We start from the raw sequence: 18760 nt of genomic DNA on the forward strand, positions 1-18760 counted from the left end.
CATATGATCAGATACTTAACCGTGATTTAAAACAATAAATGAAAATGAATGGTCTGTACGATATAGTTTACTTTACTCTTTTTCGGACCACATAGTACATGAAATAACCAAATTTTTGACTATATATATATATATATATATATATATAAAAGCTTTAGGGTTAATAATACTTCACTCCTTTGAAATTTGGGAGTAGCCGTGCTTTATTACCTATTACCTTTAAACTTTAAAAAAATACACTTTACACCCATAAAAGCTAGTCAATCTTGAAAATCTTAGCTCCATAAAAAAAAAAAAAAAGAGATTTCTGACAATGTTGTTCTTTAGTTGTTGAAATTGTTTATGGCCACTATTATTGCCCTTATATTACTGAAGAAAAAAGTGAATTTTGATGTATCTCAATTTCCCTCTAAATTATCTGACGCTTTAATACTGTCGGTTAAGTATTTAATATTTGACTCTATTGATGAATAAAAAATAACAATAATAATAGTCTAATAGCATACACAAATTGAAAATTTGATATCGAACATTTACGTACAATGGATACCATGCACCTTGTCCATGTATTAAAAAACTTCACTTTTATCAATTTGACATTTTTGTATAGTAGATACTATAGAAAAAATGTATATTTTTTTAGCATAAAAGAGAGATAATAGTCAATTTTGTATAATCTCATAAATAAAAGTAGAATATTGTCATCGATCTCACTTTTTTTGCTTTTTTTTTGCCTAGTCTTTATTTGGATCAAGATTTAGTATACTTATTTTATGATTGAGAGTGGTAAAGTGTGACTATCCCCAAAACTAATTGGGGCAAAGTGTAATTGACTAACCCTTGAGCTTTACTCCCTCCGTCCCATTGTTATTGTCATATTTTCATTTTATTAATATTTGAAAATAAAAGTCACCATTTCAAATTTAATACATGCTTTTCAATCTTGTTATTTAAAAAAAGTAATTTTTTAAAATCTCAATACACATCCCTCAAAAGAATATTTTGAATTTAAAGGACACTTTTATCAATTTACTAATGCTATCTCATTTAGACTTAACGATTATCATGTCTCCATAAAAAGTTAGATTCCAAAAAAGGACTCTAATATTGAGGAGGAGGGAAGTATTATTTTTTTAGCTACCCAATAGGCTTTTACACCAATAAAGACCGGCCAGGCCATCATCGTACTCCTTTGTATGGTACGAGGGAGAGCCAAAACAAGGCAAGAAACCAAAGATCACGTAAATACTTTGCTCTGATTTTTGTTACCCAATTTGGTACTAGCATGCTCTGCAGCCGCTGGTGCACCGACTCTGAAAATTCGCAGCCTTAACACCTCCCTAGCATTAATCCTACATAAGACAACTACGAATTTTTTGGACCACTTTCCATCAAACTCTTGCTATTTTCTCGCTCACTGATGAGTACTAAGATGAGTCCTATATAAGCCAAGAAAGATCCTAGTTGTAGTGTTAGTATCCAGTGATAGTACTACTACTTCTGCCTTTCTTACCAAAAAAACTCTTCCAAGAAAAAACAAGAACTCTTGGGGACTACTGGGGTTACCTCCTCTTCATAGTTTCTTCTGTTTCTAGGGTATTTTTCACTAGAAGAAGAGCGCTGACGAGGTATTAATGGTTTTTGCTGCGTTATGGTTTGTGGGTTTTGTGATTTTTGTGTTTAAGTTGAAGGTTTTAGTCTTTTTTGCTGAGTTTCTGCGTGTTTTCACCTATGTGGGGGGTTTTTTTTGTCGGTTTTGAAGGTGGAGTCTTTTTTTTTTTTCGTTTTTTCCTGATGTTTCTGTTTGTGGGTTTGAAATTTTTTCTGCATTACATGTTATGGGTTCTGTGATTGTTGTGTCGATGTTGAAGGTTTTAATCTTGTTTGATGACTTTCTGAGTATTCTTATGTATGAAGGATTCTTTTTGGCTTTTTGAGCTTTAGTCTTTTTTTTTCCTTCTTTTTTACCCCTGGTAGGTTCTGTTGTGGGTATAAAGGTTTTGGCTTTTACAAACGTTGTATCTGATCTGGGCTGTGTTTTTTCTTTTTTTTTTTTTTGAGTGGAAAGAAAAGAAAGAAAGCATCGTTTCTTTCATGGAGATTTGGGGTTACGTTTTTAAAGTTTTTGTGTTTCGTTTGCTGTAGATATTCATAATTTTTCATTTTTTTGGGCTCTGGTTGGCTTTGTCTTCCTGGTTCCTTCGTTATCAACATTTCTTTTTAATTTTTAAATTTTTTTGTGCTCTAGTTGCTGTTTGAGTTTTCGTTTGTTTAAAAATTTTGCCCCGTTGTTTCTGTTTGTTCTGGTCTTTTCCTTTGGTGTTTTTATTTTCTGAAGTTTCTGCTAATGGGTTTTAAGGTTCTTGCTTATGACTTTTTTAATCTGACTTGGGCTCTTTTTTATTCCGCGTTTATTCTTTAGTTTTGTGCAAAAAAGAATGGATGTTTTCTTGATGGAGTTCCGAGGGTATGTTCCAAGGGAGCTGTTGTTTCAACGTTCTTTGTGTTATCTTTTCAAGAGATCTTCGTGAATGGCTAGTTTTTGCTCTGTCGTCTTTGTTTTGTGTGTTTCTTCTTCTTTTGCTATCTGAAACAGAAAAGAGAACCTTTCTCCTAAGTTCATGAATTCGTTATGATGTGACAGGTTTTTGAGAAAAGCTTTACGAGTTTGAATGACTCATTTTTACCTTTTTTTCGGGGTTTAATCTGTAGCTATATATTATATAGTATGTGGTATAGTTGATTTTAGACTTTTTTGTTTTGTAATTTCAACTTAATAATATTGTTGTAAGTTCTTGATTACCCTCTGTTTTTCTTGTAGTTCTAAGTCATGTAAAAATGTTTATGATGAGTTTCCTCGTTCTGTGAAATGTTCTTGAGATCTGTATTTTAAATATAAAATGCATGCCTGCTGGCCAAAATTATATGCCTTGAGACTATCTAGCTCTTGCTTTTCTGCCTTCCTTCTCTCAGAAGGTCTTTTTTGGTGCCCTATCTTTCGTTCCTTTCTCTTTCCTTTTTTTTTTTTAAATGTAGGCGTTTTCAAACCTTTTCTCTATTTTCAAACCTTTTCTCTATTTTGACTTGGGTTGACTCAGAAATTAGTGTAGTATTACATATTTGATTCATGTTTGGTGTATGGAAGTGATCTTCTTCAAATAATTAGGGGAAAAGGCTTTGCAGGACAAATATTTTACTTGTTTTTTATTTTTTTTATTATTGGTTTTGATACATATAGAAAAAAACAGTCAAACAATATTTAGTAATTTCGTTATATCCGTACAAAGAAACTGGACAGTACTGTGTTTTTGTTTGATATACAACAGGTTTTAGTATTCATTATGGTTTTAACAATGGCTGAAATGGTGCTATCTGTGACTCCATTACACATAAGTTATCTTAAAATACAGGCTGGAATTTCAACCTTCATAATAAATAGGCTATTGTTGTGGTGTACAGTATTATGCAGAAAAGTTTTTGTTTGTTCCCTATTTCATTCTGCTGATGTCTTTTATGATTAAGAATTTAGGTACTGATTTATAGTCTTTAGTTTAAATAGCCCGGTTGAATTGCTGAAAAAGGCATTGTATGTAGTTTTCTACGTCGTTTGTTATTTACCAACATTTTGTAGATTTCCTCACTTAGTGATTGTCTGTCAATTGGACCTGGTTGGCTAAGGTAAATGCTCGAGTAACTATTGAAAAGAAGGGATATCAAAAGAGAAGCTATTCTTTATCTAAGTGGAAAATCTTTATCTGGGCAATTGTCATGTTAAAGATCTGTAAAGAAAAATGCATTCACTTCGCTAACTAGTTCTTAGATTTTGTTTAGTTTGACTGAGCATACGCATGGAAGCAGCTTTTCTATGACATTCTTATATCTTGTTCATTCTTTTGTTTTGTCCTTCTATTTCTTTTGCTGTTTCCTTGGTTTGATGACTTGCCCTTTTAGATTATTAAATTCTACCATGCATAAAGTGCTATTGCAACTCTGTTTGACTAGCAGAGTTAGATTGAAATCTCTGCATACTCCTGCTTTTTGTTTGCATGGCTTTTAAGTTCTTCAGTCTAGCTCCTGAGAGGGAAATGGAATGTGCTGAACTATTATCACTAGTTTCAATTGGGCAATTGTCCCTCCTTGAACCATTGCTGGAATTAGATAGTGATGTGGTTTATCTAGCAACTTTGATGCTATCCAATTGTTAGTTTCAACTCTACTCTCCACTATATTAGATGAGAAATATTTAGAAGATTTCCAAATCACATAGTTACATTTTCGTCCCTTATACTAGTCATTATAGTAGTCATAGATTATATCAGTGTTGGGCTGTACGTCCGAAGTAAATTCTGTTTTCCAAAGCATATGCCCTATAAGCCACTAAATCATTTCCCTGTAGGATTGTGGGCAGATCTGCTTGTTATGCAGATATACTGTCTCTTTATATGATCGAACTTACATTTCTTCTCTGCAAATCAGTTTAATTAGAGATGGATCCTAAAGTGGAAGATGCATCAGAAACGCTGCCTCCACCACCACCTGCTATACCCCCAGATGTTATTCCTTCAAAGGCTTCAGACGCCAAGAGACTACCAATGAACAGGCTTGGTCTTGCTTCCAGAGGGCAAAAGCTTCGATTGCTAACCAACCATTTCAATGTTAAAGTAGCCAGAAATGAGGACTACTTTTACCACTACAGTGTATATAACCTCTGTCTCTATGATGGTTGTTTAAGTAGTTTAATTGTTAAAACTCTTGAACAGCGATTTAGCATCAGTATTCTGTTCTTGATGTGCAGGTGTCTATTTCATATGAAGATGGGCACCCAGTTGATGCAAAGGGAGTTGGAAGGAGAATACTTGACAAAGTCCATGAAACATATGCATCTGAGCTTGCTGGGAAAGACTTTGCTTATGATGGTGAGAAGAGCTTGTTTACCATTGGTTCTCTTCCACGAAACAAGCTTGAGTTCACAGTTGTGTTGGATGAACTTGCTTCTAATAGGTACTAATTTAGCTCCTTTAACTTTTAAACTACTGCAGTTTTGTGTGCCTAACTATGTATGTTGACTTGCTTTTGCTGTATTCTGTTAGAAATGTGGGTAGTGGGAGCCCAGAAGGAAATTCTAGCCCAAATGAGAGTGATAAGAAAAGATCGAAGCGTCAAGGTCGATCTAAAACTTACAAAGTTGCGATCAGCTATGCCGCCAAAATTCCAGTCCAAGCTATTGCCAATGTACTCAATGGAAAAGAAACTGAACATTTTCAAGAAGCTGTGAGAGTTCTGGATATCATACTGCGACAGCATGCTGCGAAACAGTAAGGATTTTTTCCTGCTATTTGGATTTGTAAAGTTGGGAGCTTGGGATTGCTGCTTACATGATTTTTTGCTTCCAGGGGCTGCCTTCTGGTGCGTCAGTCATTCTTCCACAATCAGCCAAGAAACTTCACTGATATAGGAGGGGGTGTGTTGGGATGCCGAGGATTCCATTCAAGTTTCCGAGCTACACAAGGGGGCCTTTCTCTCAACATTGGTGAGCAGAACACCTGAAGTTGTATCTACCTTTGTAGTACTACAACTAAGCCATCTCTTTTTCCAATTCACACAGATGTCTCAACTACGATGATTGTCAAACCTGGGCCAGTGATAGATTTTCTTCTTGCAAATCAAAATGTTAGAGATCCTCATCAGCTGGATTGGGTAAAGGTGAGTTCGTAAGATCTTCATCTACCCTTTGCTGTGTTCGTTCTTGTCATGTTCTAATGCTGCTGCATTTTTCTTATACATATCAACAGGCTAAAAGGATGCTGAAGAATCTCAGGATCACCACAAAACCTTCCAATGCAGAACAGAAAATTACTGGGTTGAGCGATAAGATTTGCAGAGAACAAACGTATGTTAATCATGGATTCATACTGCTATCTGAGTTGCTTGACAATGTGGTTTTAAACAATATGTTAACTCTAATTTTCTGCTCCAGATTCTCATTGAAGCAAAGAAATGGAGATGGTGAAACCCAACCTGTTGAACTCACAGTGCTGGAGTATTTTGTTGATCACCGGCAAATTCCATTACAGTATTCTGGAGATTTTCCATGCATCAATGTTGGGAAACCAAAACGTCCAACTTTCATTCCCATCGAGGTACTTAACAAGTAAAAACCAACTGTGAGTTGATATCGTTTAATGACTACTAACATATTCTTGTAATCTCAGCTTTGCTCACTGGTTTCGCTTCAACGTTACACCAAATCTCTCTCGAATCTTCAAAGGGCTTCCCTTGTGGAAAAATCTCGTCAGAAGCCTCAGGAGAGGATGAGAGTCTTGACTGATGTAAAACCAAATTCATTTCCCCTCTTGGTTTATTCTCCGACATTCATGCTTCAAATTCTGATCATTAGCTTGTCATTCTTCAGGCACTGAGCGTTAGCAATTATAATGCTGACCCTCTTCTGGGAATTGCCGGGATTTCAATCAGCAATCAGTTTACTTCGGTAGAAGGTCGTGTTTTATCAGCTCCAAAGGTAATCTAACTCCACTCTTAGATAACAACCCTTTTTGTTGTGTCGTGTTTGTAGTTCTGTAGCGTTTGGCCTGAGTTCAGTCCTTATTTTTCCTTTGAAGTTAAAAGTTGGCAATGGAGAGGACTTGTTACCCCGCAATGGAAGGTGGAACTTCAACAACAGGGTACCTATCCTTTTGAATGCTTTCTTGAGTTTAATCAGAATTTTATGTCATTAGCTCAGACTTCGTGTGCTCTGTTGTTAGAAATTGGTGCAACCTGTTAAAATTGAGCGCTGGGCACTTGTGAACTTTTCTGCTCGCTGTGATATTCGTAGATTGTGTGCAGACCTTGTTAAGTGTGGAGAAATGAAAGGAATTGTAAGATGTCTTCTTTTCAATTTAGTACACTACGAAGTTTCTCAGTATCTTGAATGGATTCTCTAATAGTTTCTTCACAATTTACAGTTTATTAGTAATCCATTTGACATAATTGAAGAAGGCCCTCAGCTTAGGCGTGCTCCTGCTCCTGTAAGAGTGGAAAGAATGTTTGAGACTATCAAGCAAAGACTCCCAGGACCACCTCAGTTCCTTCTCTGCATTCTTCCGGAGAAAAAGAACTCAGATGTCTATGGTACCTAACAGCAACTTTACTTTTTTCTGATTTTGGATCCATATTCTGTTTTTCTCGTGTGAAATCTGATTGTCTTGATGTCTACTTTGAAGGCCCATGGAAGCGGAAGAACCTTTCAGACGTTGGGATAGTTACACAATGCATTGCACCTACCAAGATCAATGATCAGTACCTCACTAACGTTCTCCTGAAAATCAATGCCAAGGTACACGTGTTACTTCATAATCGATCTCTGAAATATTCATACAACTTTAGAGTTTCTAATTTATTTGTCTTTTTCTCTTTTTAATTTTCACAGATGGGTGGCATCAATTCCCTGTTAAATGTTGAGCAATCTCCTTCTATCCCTATTGTTTCCAAAGTTCCAACAATTATAATAGGAATGGATGTGTCACATGGCTCTCCTGGTCGTGCTGATGTACCATCGATTGCAGCGGTATTCTGACTTCTTTGCAGTTACACTGTAATTGGTATTTGTTAAATATCAACGGATACCTTGGTTAACAAGTGTTTTCTTTCTTTATTTGTTGCAATCACCAGGTGGTTAGTTCCAGACAGTGGCCACTGATATCCCGCTATCGTGCTGTTGTCCGTACACAATCACCAAAAACAGAGATGATAGATTCCCTATGTAAGAAGGTTTCCGGTAAAGAAGATGAAGGAATTTTCAGGTACTTTTTAGTTCTGGAACTGTAGGATTGGTTATGATTTTCTTCTCCTTATATTTCTATCACAGAAGAAATGTTATCTTTATTGTTCATATATTACTTCTGATTTTTCAGAGAGCTGCTTCTTGACTTCTATACAAGTTCTGGCCAGAGGAAACCTGACCAGATAATAATCTTTAGGTACCTTATATTGTCTACTGAGCTAGTGCATGCTTCCTTTCTACATGCATCTACAATTTTTTTCCTCTATATTGAAATCTATCTTCTCTCTGTGTCTTCGGTTAATGGGTCTTTTATTGTTTCAAAATCTACTTTGTGGGTTGGGGTTGGAGGGAAGGGAAGAAAGACTATTGTTAGTATCAATTTTTAACATATCTCTTTCATTCCTCTGGCCTTTTCTCATTTTTGTATCACTTTAGTATGCTATGTATCTGGCGTGCTCCAGTTTTTCTATGCCCTAACAGCATATCAATTTTGGCTCTTCAGTGACTGACGATTTCCTGAAGGATTGAATCTAGACAGGGTAGCAAAATATTTGCAGACTTCAAGACCTAATATCACCATACACAATTTGTTTGTTTGTTTTTCAAAATTTTCTGAAAAAAAAAAGTGGAACTGCTAATGACAAATGTCATAGTTCTTCTATGTAGGTAGAAAACTCCAAAAAAAAAAAAGGTGTCAGAAAACTCAGGTCGTTATTTGTTCAGCCTCTGCAGTCTTCTAATCACCATAATATTTTCTTTTCCTATTATGTGGCCTTCTTTTCTTTGAATTTGGGAGTTAGAGCAAATATGATGTGGTTAAAGCGATGTGGCACTTGATATGATTGACCCTCTACAGGAGTTAGTGCATCATACTTGCAACAGCTTTTAATGCCATCTATCTTTAACAATTTGGGAATACATTTTTAACTTTTGTAGATTATGATTAACAATTGTGATGTTTTCTGTATAGAGATGGAGTAAGCGAGTCTCAGTTCAATCAAGTTTTAAACATCGAGTTGGATCAGATTATAGAGGTTCTACTTTTATAGATGAATTAAAATCTTCATAGCATAAATATCTTCTTCAAAAGTGATTGCTTCTTACTGTTACTGAGTTTTGCTGCATTCTACAGGCTTGCAAATTGCTAGATGAAAGCTGGTCACCAAAGTTCATGGTGGTAGTTGCTCAGAAGAATCATCATACCAAGTTTTTCCAGGCCAATTCCCCTGATAATGTTCCACCTGGTTTGTCATTCTACTGTCTGGTGTAATATAGATAAGAAAAACTATTCTGGTTTCAACCACAACTACCCCATTGTGTTGTGCTGCAGGTACAGTGATTGACAATGGGGTTTGTCACCCTAGAAGTAATGATTTCTATATGTGTGCTCATGCCGGGATGATTGTGAGTTTCAAATCACTAATTTTCGATTTTTATTTTGATTGCCTAGATTTTTTTTTTTTTGCTTTTGATTGCCTAGGTAGTTGCTGGATAACAGGCACCTTCGACGGTTTCTTTTGTCAATGCAATAATTATTTGGTGATATGTGCATCTCTACAGGGTACCACCAGGCCTACCCACTATCATGTCCTGTATGACGAACTTGGGTTCTCGGCTGATGACCTTCAGGAGCTGGTGCATTCTTTGTCCTACGTGTAAGTGGTTCTCCCCCTTTTGCAATAAAAAATAATAACTAAATGCAGTTTTTTCAACATGTATTCTAGTTTTATGATTATTACTTGTATCATGACTTGATACTGCCAATAACTTAGAAGGCCCTTAAAAATTTTCAGGTACCAGCGGAGCACTACAGCCATTTCCATAGGTAATTACATTCAGTTTATCTTTTGGTTATGTAGCTCGTTTCTTCTGTTTTTTGATCACCTGGTTTTTGTTAGAAAAAAATTTGGCACATGACATAAAACATCTCTCAGGCATTTGAAATTTATAATTTTGCTTGTCCCCTATACATTCTGGCACATACCCAACCTCAAAAGCTAACTTGAACAAGGAGAATTTGTTAGCTTATCACAATTAGGAGAAGCTGGAAACCTCTTGCTGCTGTGGTACTGGAATCTACTAGAGTTGTCAGCGACTAGGGAATATGATATATCTTGAGTTACAATAAGAAATAAGAGCTGTTACAGGAAGTGAGTTGGTAATCATATTTGCAGTCTGCTTCCTTTTCCAGCTGTAGCCTCACACTTTTTAGCTGCTAGCCTGCTGTCAAACTTGTCTCTCTTTTGAGCACAAGTATTTAATTCGTCACGATAATTTGTTCTCTCACAGAGTTTTCTGTTCCTTGTTTTCAGTTGCTCCCATATGCTATGCACATCTTGCTGCTTCCCAGATGTCGCAGTTCATCAAGTTTGATGAGTTGTCTGAGACATCATCTGGCCATGGAGGGGTTTCTTCTGTTGGCAGTCTTTCAGTACCTCAGCTACCCAAGTTGCACAAAGATGTCTGCAACTCTATGTTCTTTTGCTAATTGGAAGGCCTAAGAATTTGGAGACACTTTTATGACTACACTTTTAGGTCGCATGTTTCCAGAAATTTTGCCTTGCTAACTGCAATTTTAAACATTGTGTTAATGATCCTATCTATGGTAGAAAAGACGGATGTCTCTGGCGGATGTCAAATTGAAAACTTTTTGGTTAGGCTGTGCATAGCCTTAGTACTGAATTTCCAGTTCTATGCTTCTTCAGACTTCAAAACCTTATTTTTGGCTTTTCTGTAGTGGACATTGGGAACTCAGTTGATGTTCTTGAATGCTCTTTTGCTCTGGAAATTGCATATGCTAATCTTATGTTTAGGATATGCAAATCTTTATACTAATCTCTTTGCTGATAATTTTCTTTCTGAGGCCTTGAAGTCATTCTATGTCTTAAGCTTATTTTTGCCTTTTCCCAGCTTGTATATTGGCTTGGGATGCTCATTCAACTCTTCACTATCAAAGATTGTTTTGATTTTAGGGAAATTTAAGGATTGTTGGTTTAATAGGAACAGAGATTATATGAAATGACATGTTTGATATTACAGGATTATCTTAAGAAGAAAAATCAAAATCTGCAGACTTATTTTTCAGCATTTTTTTGCAGGAGAAAAATGGTTCCAAGACCCTTTTTTGCAGGTTAAAGTAATTTTTTTTTTGTTCTTACGAGTGAATTCGGAACCAAAACTTACTTCCAGATAATAAGAATGGGAAAAGCCCTTAAGATGAAAAACATGCAGATTTTTCCTTTCCAAGTTAAAGGAGATAAATTGGGAGCTGAACACCCCCCCCCCCCCCCCCCCCCCCCCAAAAAAAAGAAAAAGAAAAATACACCACCCCTTTTCAAAAACCCAAAAAGAAAAAGAAAACCACCATTGCCAATATAATTATTTATTTTAGCCAAACGTTTCTAATAGGAATTATTTCAACTTTGCACAGAAGTTTTGACATGCTGATGGTCAGTTTCTATTGACAAATGGTTCCTTGGATTAATTAATTCATATATTAGCATAAAACAGGATGGTTTTCCTTTTCTGAAGATACTCTCCATGTCTTAAAAACCCCTAAATAAGATCGTTGGGTCATAGTTTTTGCTACAAAGAAATTGCCACGGAACTCTTAAAGGTTAATACAATGTAGATAGTGACTCTTAAGAAACTATAACATTCCAATTGAAATTGGAAAAAGATACAAATCTGAAAAGGAAACATGAATATTCTCATTATACAACATGCTGGTAATTTCAACTTAAATATGAAACCATTATCAGATATAAACGCAATAACGTGCTTACTTTTAATTTAGTAGTCATGAATCATGATTTGCAAATGTCACATAAAATATAAGGCAAACAACTTTGCAAACGTCACATAAAATATAACGCAAACAACTTTAATGAACTTACATTTTTGTTCTTTAATTTTTTGTATCACATTTCTTGATTCTCAAGCTTTCACATATTTATGTTCATCTTTTATACACGAGAGAAAAAAATTTCGTCTTCTGGCCTCAAATGATACTACAAGCTCTCGTTGATTTCCTCATTGAACTAGTTATGATTTTTCCACATTCAATTATGGATTAATTACATTTACCTCTCTTGAATTAGAGCCAAACTACAAAACAAATCCTGAGGTATGACCAAATTACAATCACCCGCCTATCAATGACATCGTCTAAGCCCAGCAAACAGATGCAATTGGGGGACAAAAATATCATCTTCTAGAAAATATAAAAAATAAAAACAAAAACCTACTAAATGAGATTATAAGCCAAAAAAGTTTGGTAAGGTACGAGAATACAAAAAAAGGACGAAGAACTGCTAAAGAATTATGAAAATAAAAAGATATGGAAGGGTAAACAACAAATAATATGATAATTGGTATATTGTAGCAGAAACAAGGACAAAGAAAATTTGCTTTAAGAGAAGGAAACAAAGCTGGGCGAATTTCTGTAAATAATGCCGGAATAAGAAACCATGACAAATTTGGTATTTTGGACAAATTAATTTTGTAGTAGGGGTCACCGCAAATGAAAAAAATGGGGTCGAGTGAAATTGAATTTATTTTAAGTTTTTTTTTAAGCCGCACAACAATTTAATGAATAGTAATTTTTAAAAAAGAAAATTTGCCAATCACCGCAAGCCGCATCCAAATTTGGATGCGCCTAAATTTGTGCACCATTGATCAATAGTTGATTTAACAGTGTGAAATTTTTTTTAAAAAAATTGAAGTTTGGATGTGGCACAATTTTAGCATTGTTGATCAATAGTCGATCAATGGTGCAAAGAATTTATTTTTTTTTTAAATATTAGCTAGACGCCGTATGTGGCGTCCATTATAATCGCATTCATTAACGGATGCGGTGAAACTCTATGGGCCGTTGATCACGGCACGTACACTCCATCAACAATTTTAATTCTTTTTTTCAGCTGTTGATTAATGCAGGATGAATGGCTGGATTTTGTCGATACAATCAATACTCAATGCATCTGGCTATAAATATATCACCGAATAAGTCAATTTGACTCGCACAACTGCATTTGTATCCTTCCACTCATCGTCTCCCTAATTTCTTCCTTCCATTACAGAGAAAATCTCAAAGAACTCCTATCCAGATTATGTTTTCACCATTGTTTACCCGGTTAGTTCATGTACATTATTGCTCATTGGCATGCATTGGTCTTAAATAAAAAAGTGGACTTCTGGGATCTGAAGTTGGTGGTGCTCAGTTAGAATCTTCGGCAATACTTGGTTCAACAGGTACCGCAAACAAATCTCATGTGTCATTTGAAATAATAATAGTTTATTATATTTAATTAGTATTAGTTTATTAGTTGATTACATTTGATTTGAATGATTACTATTACATCAGTAGTTTATTACATTTAATTAGTGTTAATTTGAGTTAGTTTAATTAGTAATAGTTTATTAATCAATAGAGTTATTAGTATTAATTATATTACATCTTCCTATCAGTGGATTTATTGAATATCAAACCAGAAATAGTAATAGTAAGCAATAGTACAAGTACTATTTGGTAAATAGTATTAAAAATAAAAAATGGTAAAAGTAAATAGTAATAGTAATAGTAACATTAATAGTAAACTTAAATAGTAATAATAATAGTAAAAGTAAATAGTAATAATAAAAAAAGTAGATAGTGAATAGTTCAAGTAAATAGTAATGTGAATAGTAAAAGTTAATAATAAATAATTTGTTGGTGAATATAAAAAAAGGACAAATGGTAAATAGTAAAAGTAAATAATAATTAGTAAATAATTAATAGTAATAGTAATTATGTAGTCACGTTAATAGGAAATAGTAGTAGTAATTACTTAGTAATAGTAAACTAGTAATAGGGAAAAAATAGTAATAAGTGTTTCATTAATACTAATGAGGAACCACTAAATTATTACATAATTAATAATAGTTACTGTTAATTTTATGTTTAAGAACAAATTAGTGCCTGTCTAGTTATTATATTACTTATTACTAGTAAATAGTAATTCTTGATTGTTTTATTATGGATGTGATTAATTTTGGTATAGCTAATGTAAATTCATGTTTGGAATCACGTATGCGATAAAATCTAAAATAAATAATATTCATAATATTTGGCAAAAAATGTTCATGGACCTCGCATTAGTGATTCAATTTTATTGAAAAGGTAAAATAGTGGAGATTAGAGGATCATTTGCATATGATATTCCAAGATGCTAAAAAGTCATATTAGTGAGAGGTCAAATGGTTTACAATGAGTTGGTTGATAGAGTGTACACCTACATGGGTCTAGATCGAACTACTTTCAATCTGAATTTGTGGTTTTAGGAATTCTTTAGGACTAAGTACTTTTGCTGGACTACGTTTGGAATATGAAGAAGATATAGATATTGTGACAGCCCCACTTTCCCCTTAGGCGAACCAGAGGGTTCAGCGGACCGCCTGCCCAACTCTCGCCGGGACTCAGTCGTTCACTCACACAAATCAAAAATAGAACCACAAGAAAGAGCAAAAGTAGAATCCAAAACTTACAACAAAACTTATATGCATTGCTATCTCAGAAAGAAGTATAACCGCTGAGAATACAAAAGTTCTCAAGTCACCATACAACCAGCCCGTGCCAAGCACTAGGGCGAGAACCAAAACAAAACCAAAACTAGACCCAGCCAGTCGATACAGAGCTCTCGCCCCTGCTCGCCTTCCCCTGCTAAGGAAAACAAAACTAAATGGGTGAGTTAAAAGTTCAGTGAGGTTCCGAACACATAAGCAACAAAGAGTTCAAAGCATTCATTACATGTTACCAATAATTCAAATACAAAAAAAAGCGATAAACACATTCATTAAAAGGATACGCGCTCACAAGGAGCCATTCGTTCATTCATTCGTTCATTCATTCTCCTTTCGTTCCCTTATGCCTTCAATCATTTGAAAATGCATTTGTATATAAGTAAAACCCTCATTCATTCATTCGTTCATTCATTCATTCACCAGGCTCCACCAACCTCCACCAACCTACAAGGTAATACTCGAGTATACCAAAACGTTCACCCAGGTCCCTAATCGCCCGACCGAGTCCGCTTCTGGCTCGAGATGACCGGTAACAAGGGGCAATGGCCAGTTCAGCCAAAAGGCTTACATTCATGCACAAATAACATTTCAATCATTCAATCATTCAATCAATGAAAATTTCACAATCGTTTAGGCCGAGTGCGATAAAGTACACACTTGCCTAAAAAACTCGTTTTAACAATCATTGAAAGCATATAACATGTTATCAATCATTCATACCAGCCATATAATCATGAAACATATCAAACAGGGAACACTCACCTATACACGCAAAATAACGTCCACTTATCAATCACCAATGAAACCTAAAAGTAAACAAAGAACACATTACAATCCATCTAGCATGATTTGGATGAAATCAAGGATTACCCGACTACTCGCGAGTAAACGTATAAAATGACTTTTAAAGTGTCAATAGAGCATTTGGATCCATGGACGGGAATTACTAGGGTTCATAAACCAACCGTGAAACTAAACTCAAAAAAGTTATGAAATTTCCGGCAGAAAACACTTTAACCAACGACAAATCGAAATCCAATAAGGTAAGCTAAGAAGTATTGTTTCCGGAATCGTTTATGTAGCTCAAAATCAATAGACTATATGCTTTGATGAAAATCATGCAAAGGTGGCAAAACTATCTCACTTTCACTCTTAAAACTTCACTTAAAAGTTATTCACTTGTGGCCGAGAGAACCCTAGGTCAACCTCTATATTTTGGTAAACAGTAAGTAAACGTTTGGAATTTCAACCCAAAGAGGTATTAGGTTTTAGAATGGTAAAATGATCATATTATTTGCCAAGCGGAAATATACAGGTTCAAATAGAAATTTAGCCCTCGGCCACCTTTTAAAAGAGCCGGTAACATTTTCAGTAAATACGTCCAATTCGTCACAAAATACCTTCGCAAAATCACTTTAACTTGCTCACATTACAAGAAGATAAACGGACGGCATGTCCCTTGTGTTTACCTATTTTCCAGCCATTAATGGCTTCATTATTTTCGTCAAAACAGTCCCAACATCTCATATAGAATAATCTCATGTCCAAAAGCCATTCACTAGGCTTAAAGTCATATAAATACAAAAATAAATACAAAAATCAAGCTAGAAACATTTCCGGATAAAAACAGTTTTTGACACCATTTTACGGTTTTGGCACCATTGGTGCTACGATTATCGGATGAAGGTGCAAGACACACCGTTTCGAAGCTAACAGATAGGGCTACAATGTTGAAGAAGGCCACTCAGTCCAGTTTGTAGTGCAACTAGGTCAAAATTGACATATATGAAACCAGAATCTCACAAACAGGTTGGCTAACCGCACAATTGTTAAACAGCAATAATTCAGGCTACCGAAGTCCGATTGAAGTGTATCTTATGGTGTTTCGAAGCTAAAACACAACCCTACATTTATTATGAAGACCTCCATGGCCAAATCATGCATTTTCATGATCAAAAATGGAAAACTACACAAAAACAGAATTCTGGGCGCGAAACAGGTTTCATGGACAGTCAAGGGTATTTCGGTCATTTCACATGCTACAGTGGTAGGATCAAGCTGAAATTTTACAGGCTACTAGTTTTACCATTGGCTACAACTTTCATGTTTTGGCCAAAATCTAATTCTGTAAGGATCATGGTGAAAAGTCAAGGTCAGATTGGGTGAAAAGACAACCCTGTTCGCTGAACTCCTACCTAGACCAGTCTGGGTATTTCCGAATTATCTCAGCATATACAACTCCAATTCAAGTGATTCCAAATCCATTTGAAAGCTAAGATACAAGGTTATAATTATTAAGAAGACATCAACAGCCAAATCGGTAGTATTCCCAGTCAAACTACCCAATTACCAATGCTGATTACTATTCTCGGATAGAAACAGGGTAGGAGGGGTATTTCGGTCTTTTCACAGGCTACCGAGCTCAGATTGAGCTGAAAATTTACAAGTAACTAGAAAACATCATTCTCTACAACTTTCATGTTTTGTGCTAAGGCCAATTCGGCATCTAACCTGGTCAAACAGAAACGGGCAGAATTGAGGAAATGAAACCCTAACTGGAAATTTTTGCATTCAAGTCAGAAATTTTCCACTAAAACATCTCTTTAACTATCACAGGTCATTAATTTAACATAATCAAGAACAAAGGAAGGATGGCTAGACATGATACCTTCAAATATCAAGAAAGGTGATGACTTAGGAATTTTTCTTCCAAAACAACTCCACTAGAAGCTTTAATCCTCCTTAATAAGTAACTTTGATGGAGTAATCTTCACTTTTAATGGTTAGAAATCAAGATTGGAGCAAGGGATTGAAGTACAAGATGAAGGATTTCCTCTCTTTTCTCTCCTCAAAATTTCAGCCAACAAGGTGAAAAATGAAGAAACATTTGGTCAAAATGGATGTTTAGTAAAGTTAAGAAAAGTTAGTCAAAGTCCCCATCCAATGGTTTCATGACACTTGTCCCTCTCATTAATGTCATGCCTAACTTTTTTTGTCTTTCTCACACCTATCCACTTGGTACCTCTAAATATCTCATAACACCCGATAAATTAAACCCAGTATCCAAAACTTAACCTAACTGGCCGAAATTTTTCGAATTTTGCGTACTAGTGGGTCCCACGTCCGATATACGCTCTTAATTTCTCAAAAACTAACCGATACTAGAAAAATCATTTAAAAACTATATTTACTCATAAAATTGATCTAGAAAAATTTTCTAATAAAGAAAATGCAGAAAACGTGCAATTAAGAAAAGTACGGGTCCTCACACTCTCTCCCCCTTAAAGAAATTTCGTTCTCGAAATTTTTACCTTCATTTGCCTCAGACGAGTCCGGAACTATTTGGGTGCCTAACGCATAAGCTTTTTCTGGCCCACTAGTTCGGTTCCCTCTTTCATTTGCTTGTTTTGTTTTAGCTCCCTCCAGTTGCGGAATACTACCTCCGCGTAACTGTCTCCTCGGACAGTTGCTAACTTGGTGCTCACCACTCCCACAAATCAAGCACTTCCGCCCTTTCCGCCAACAATTGTTCTCGGTATGATTGGCCTTTCCGCAATAGCCACAAGTTAGGTGAGAAGCCATCTTTTGGCTTTCTTGAGAAATTTTCCCAGGTCCGATTTGGCTCCCTTTAGTAGACCTTTTATCTACCGCCCCTATTGTCCATGGTGGGTAGGACAAAAGATTTGTTTTCTGCGTTTTGGAAGGGACTATCGATACACTTGGTTCCTCACTCATACTACCAGCTACACCTCTTTTCCGTGTTTGGGAGGCTTTTACTTGTGCCTTTGCATTCTCGATTAGTTGAGCCTTCTCAAGAGCCTCCGTAAATGTATTCACTTGCGCTGCTGCCAACGCCTCTTGGATGTCCAAATTTAGTCCTTGTATAAACCGTCTCACTCTTCTCGGATCCGTGGCTACTAATTCTGAAGCAAACTTGGATAGTTTGGTGAATTTCGTTTCGTATTCAGCCACACTTAAGGTCCCCTGGCATAGTCCAATAAATTCGTCCTCCCTCCTTTCTTGAACTAAGGGTGGGAGGTATTTCTCGTTAAATTCTCTTACAAAATTTGCCCATGTCCAAACAGTCTGTTCTCGTTCCCACTTTGCTCTAATTACGTTCCACCATGATCGGGCCGGTCCCTCAAATTGAAATACTGCAAAGTTCACTTGCCTTTGCTCAGTGTAGTTTAGAGTTGTGAATATATTCACCATGGCCTCTAGCCATTGTTCAGCGACGTCCGGATCAGGCCCTCCAGCGAATTTTGGAGGTGCAAACTTCTGAAACCGCTCCAGAGCCTTATCCTCACCCGTCTCAGGGTTCCGGGGTTGATTTACGGGTATTTGACCTTATTGATCTACTAATCTTGCCAAGATATCCGTCATTTGTTGCATTGCCGTCGCCATTTGGTCTCCGGT

At 35.9% G+C, this 18760-nt stretch overlaps 1 protein-coding gene across 1 annotated transcript; it reads left to right on the top strand.

Annotated features, from left to right (window-relative positions):
• The first annotated feature begins 1208 nt into the window (after positions 1–1208).
• LOC140035358 (protein argonaute 4A-like) lies at positions 1209–10633 on the top strand. The gene is made up of 23 exons (XM_072076015.1): positions 1209–1628; positions 4477–4697; positions 4796–5001; positions 5091–5315; positions 5394–5530; positions 5606–5703; positions 5793–5890; positions 5978–6140; positions 6213–6329; positions 6413–6520; positions 6621–6683; positions 6765–6878; positions 6966–7131; positions 7224–7336; positions 7430–7567; positions 7672–7802; positions 7914–7979; positions 8754–8817; positions 8916–9027; positions 9114–9187; positions 9344–9438; positions 9577–9608; positions 10096–10633. The coding sequence occupies exons 2-23, from the start codon at positions 4488–4490 to the stop codon at positions 10269–10271; spliced, it is 2706 nt and encodes a 901-aa protein (XP_071932116.1). The 5' UTR covers positions 1209–1628; positions 4477–4487; the 3' UTR covers positions 10272–10633.
• The last annotated feature ends 8127 nt before the right edge of the window (positions 10634–18760 follow it).

The sequence above is a fragment of the Coffea arabica genome, chromosome 2c, assembly GCF_036785885.1.
Source record: "Coffea arabica cultivar ET-39 chromosome 2c, Coffea Arabica ET-39 HiFi, whole genome shotgun sequence".
NCBI classification, from domain to species: domain Eukaryota; kingdom Viridiplantae; phylum Streptophyta; class Magnoliopsida; order Gentianales; family Rubiaceae; genus Coffea; species Coffea arabica.

What these genes read in the sequence shown, in the direction of transcription:
- LOC140035358 (XM_072076015.1), top strand. Translation starts at nt 4,488, where the DNA reads ATGGATCCTAAAGTGGAAGATGCATCAGAAACGCTGCCTCCACCACCA. An exon ending in GACCAGATAATAATCTTTAG is followed by an intron (nt 7,980 to 8,753) that starts GTACCTTATATT and finishes TTTTCTGTATAG; the next exon opens with AGATGGAGTAAGCGAGTCTC. An exon ending in CACTACAGCCATTTCCATAG is followed by an intron (nt 9,609 to 10,095) that starts GTAATTACATTC and finishes CCTTGTTTTCAG; the next exon opens with TTGCTCCCATATGCTATGCA.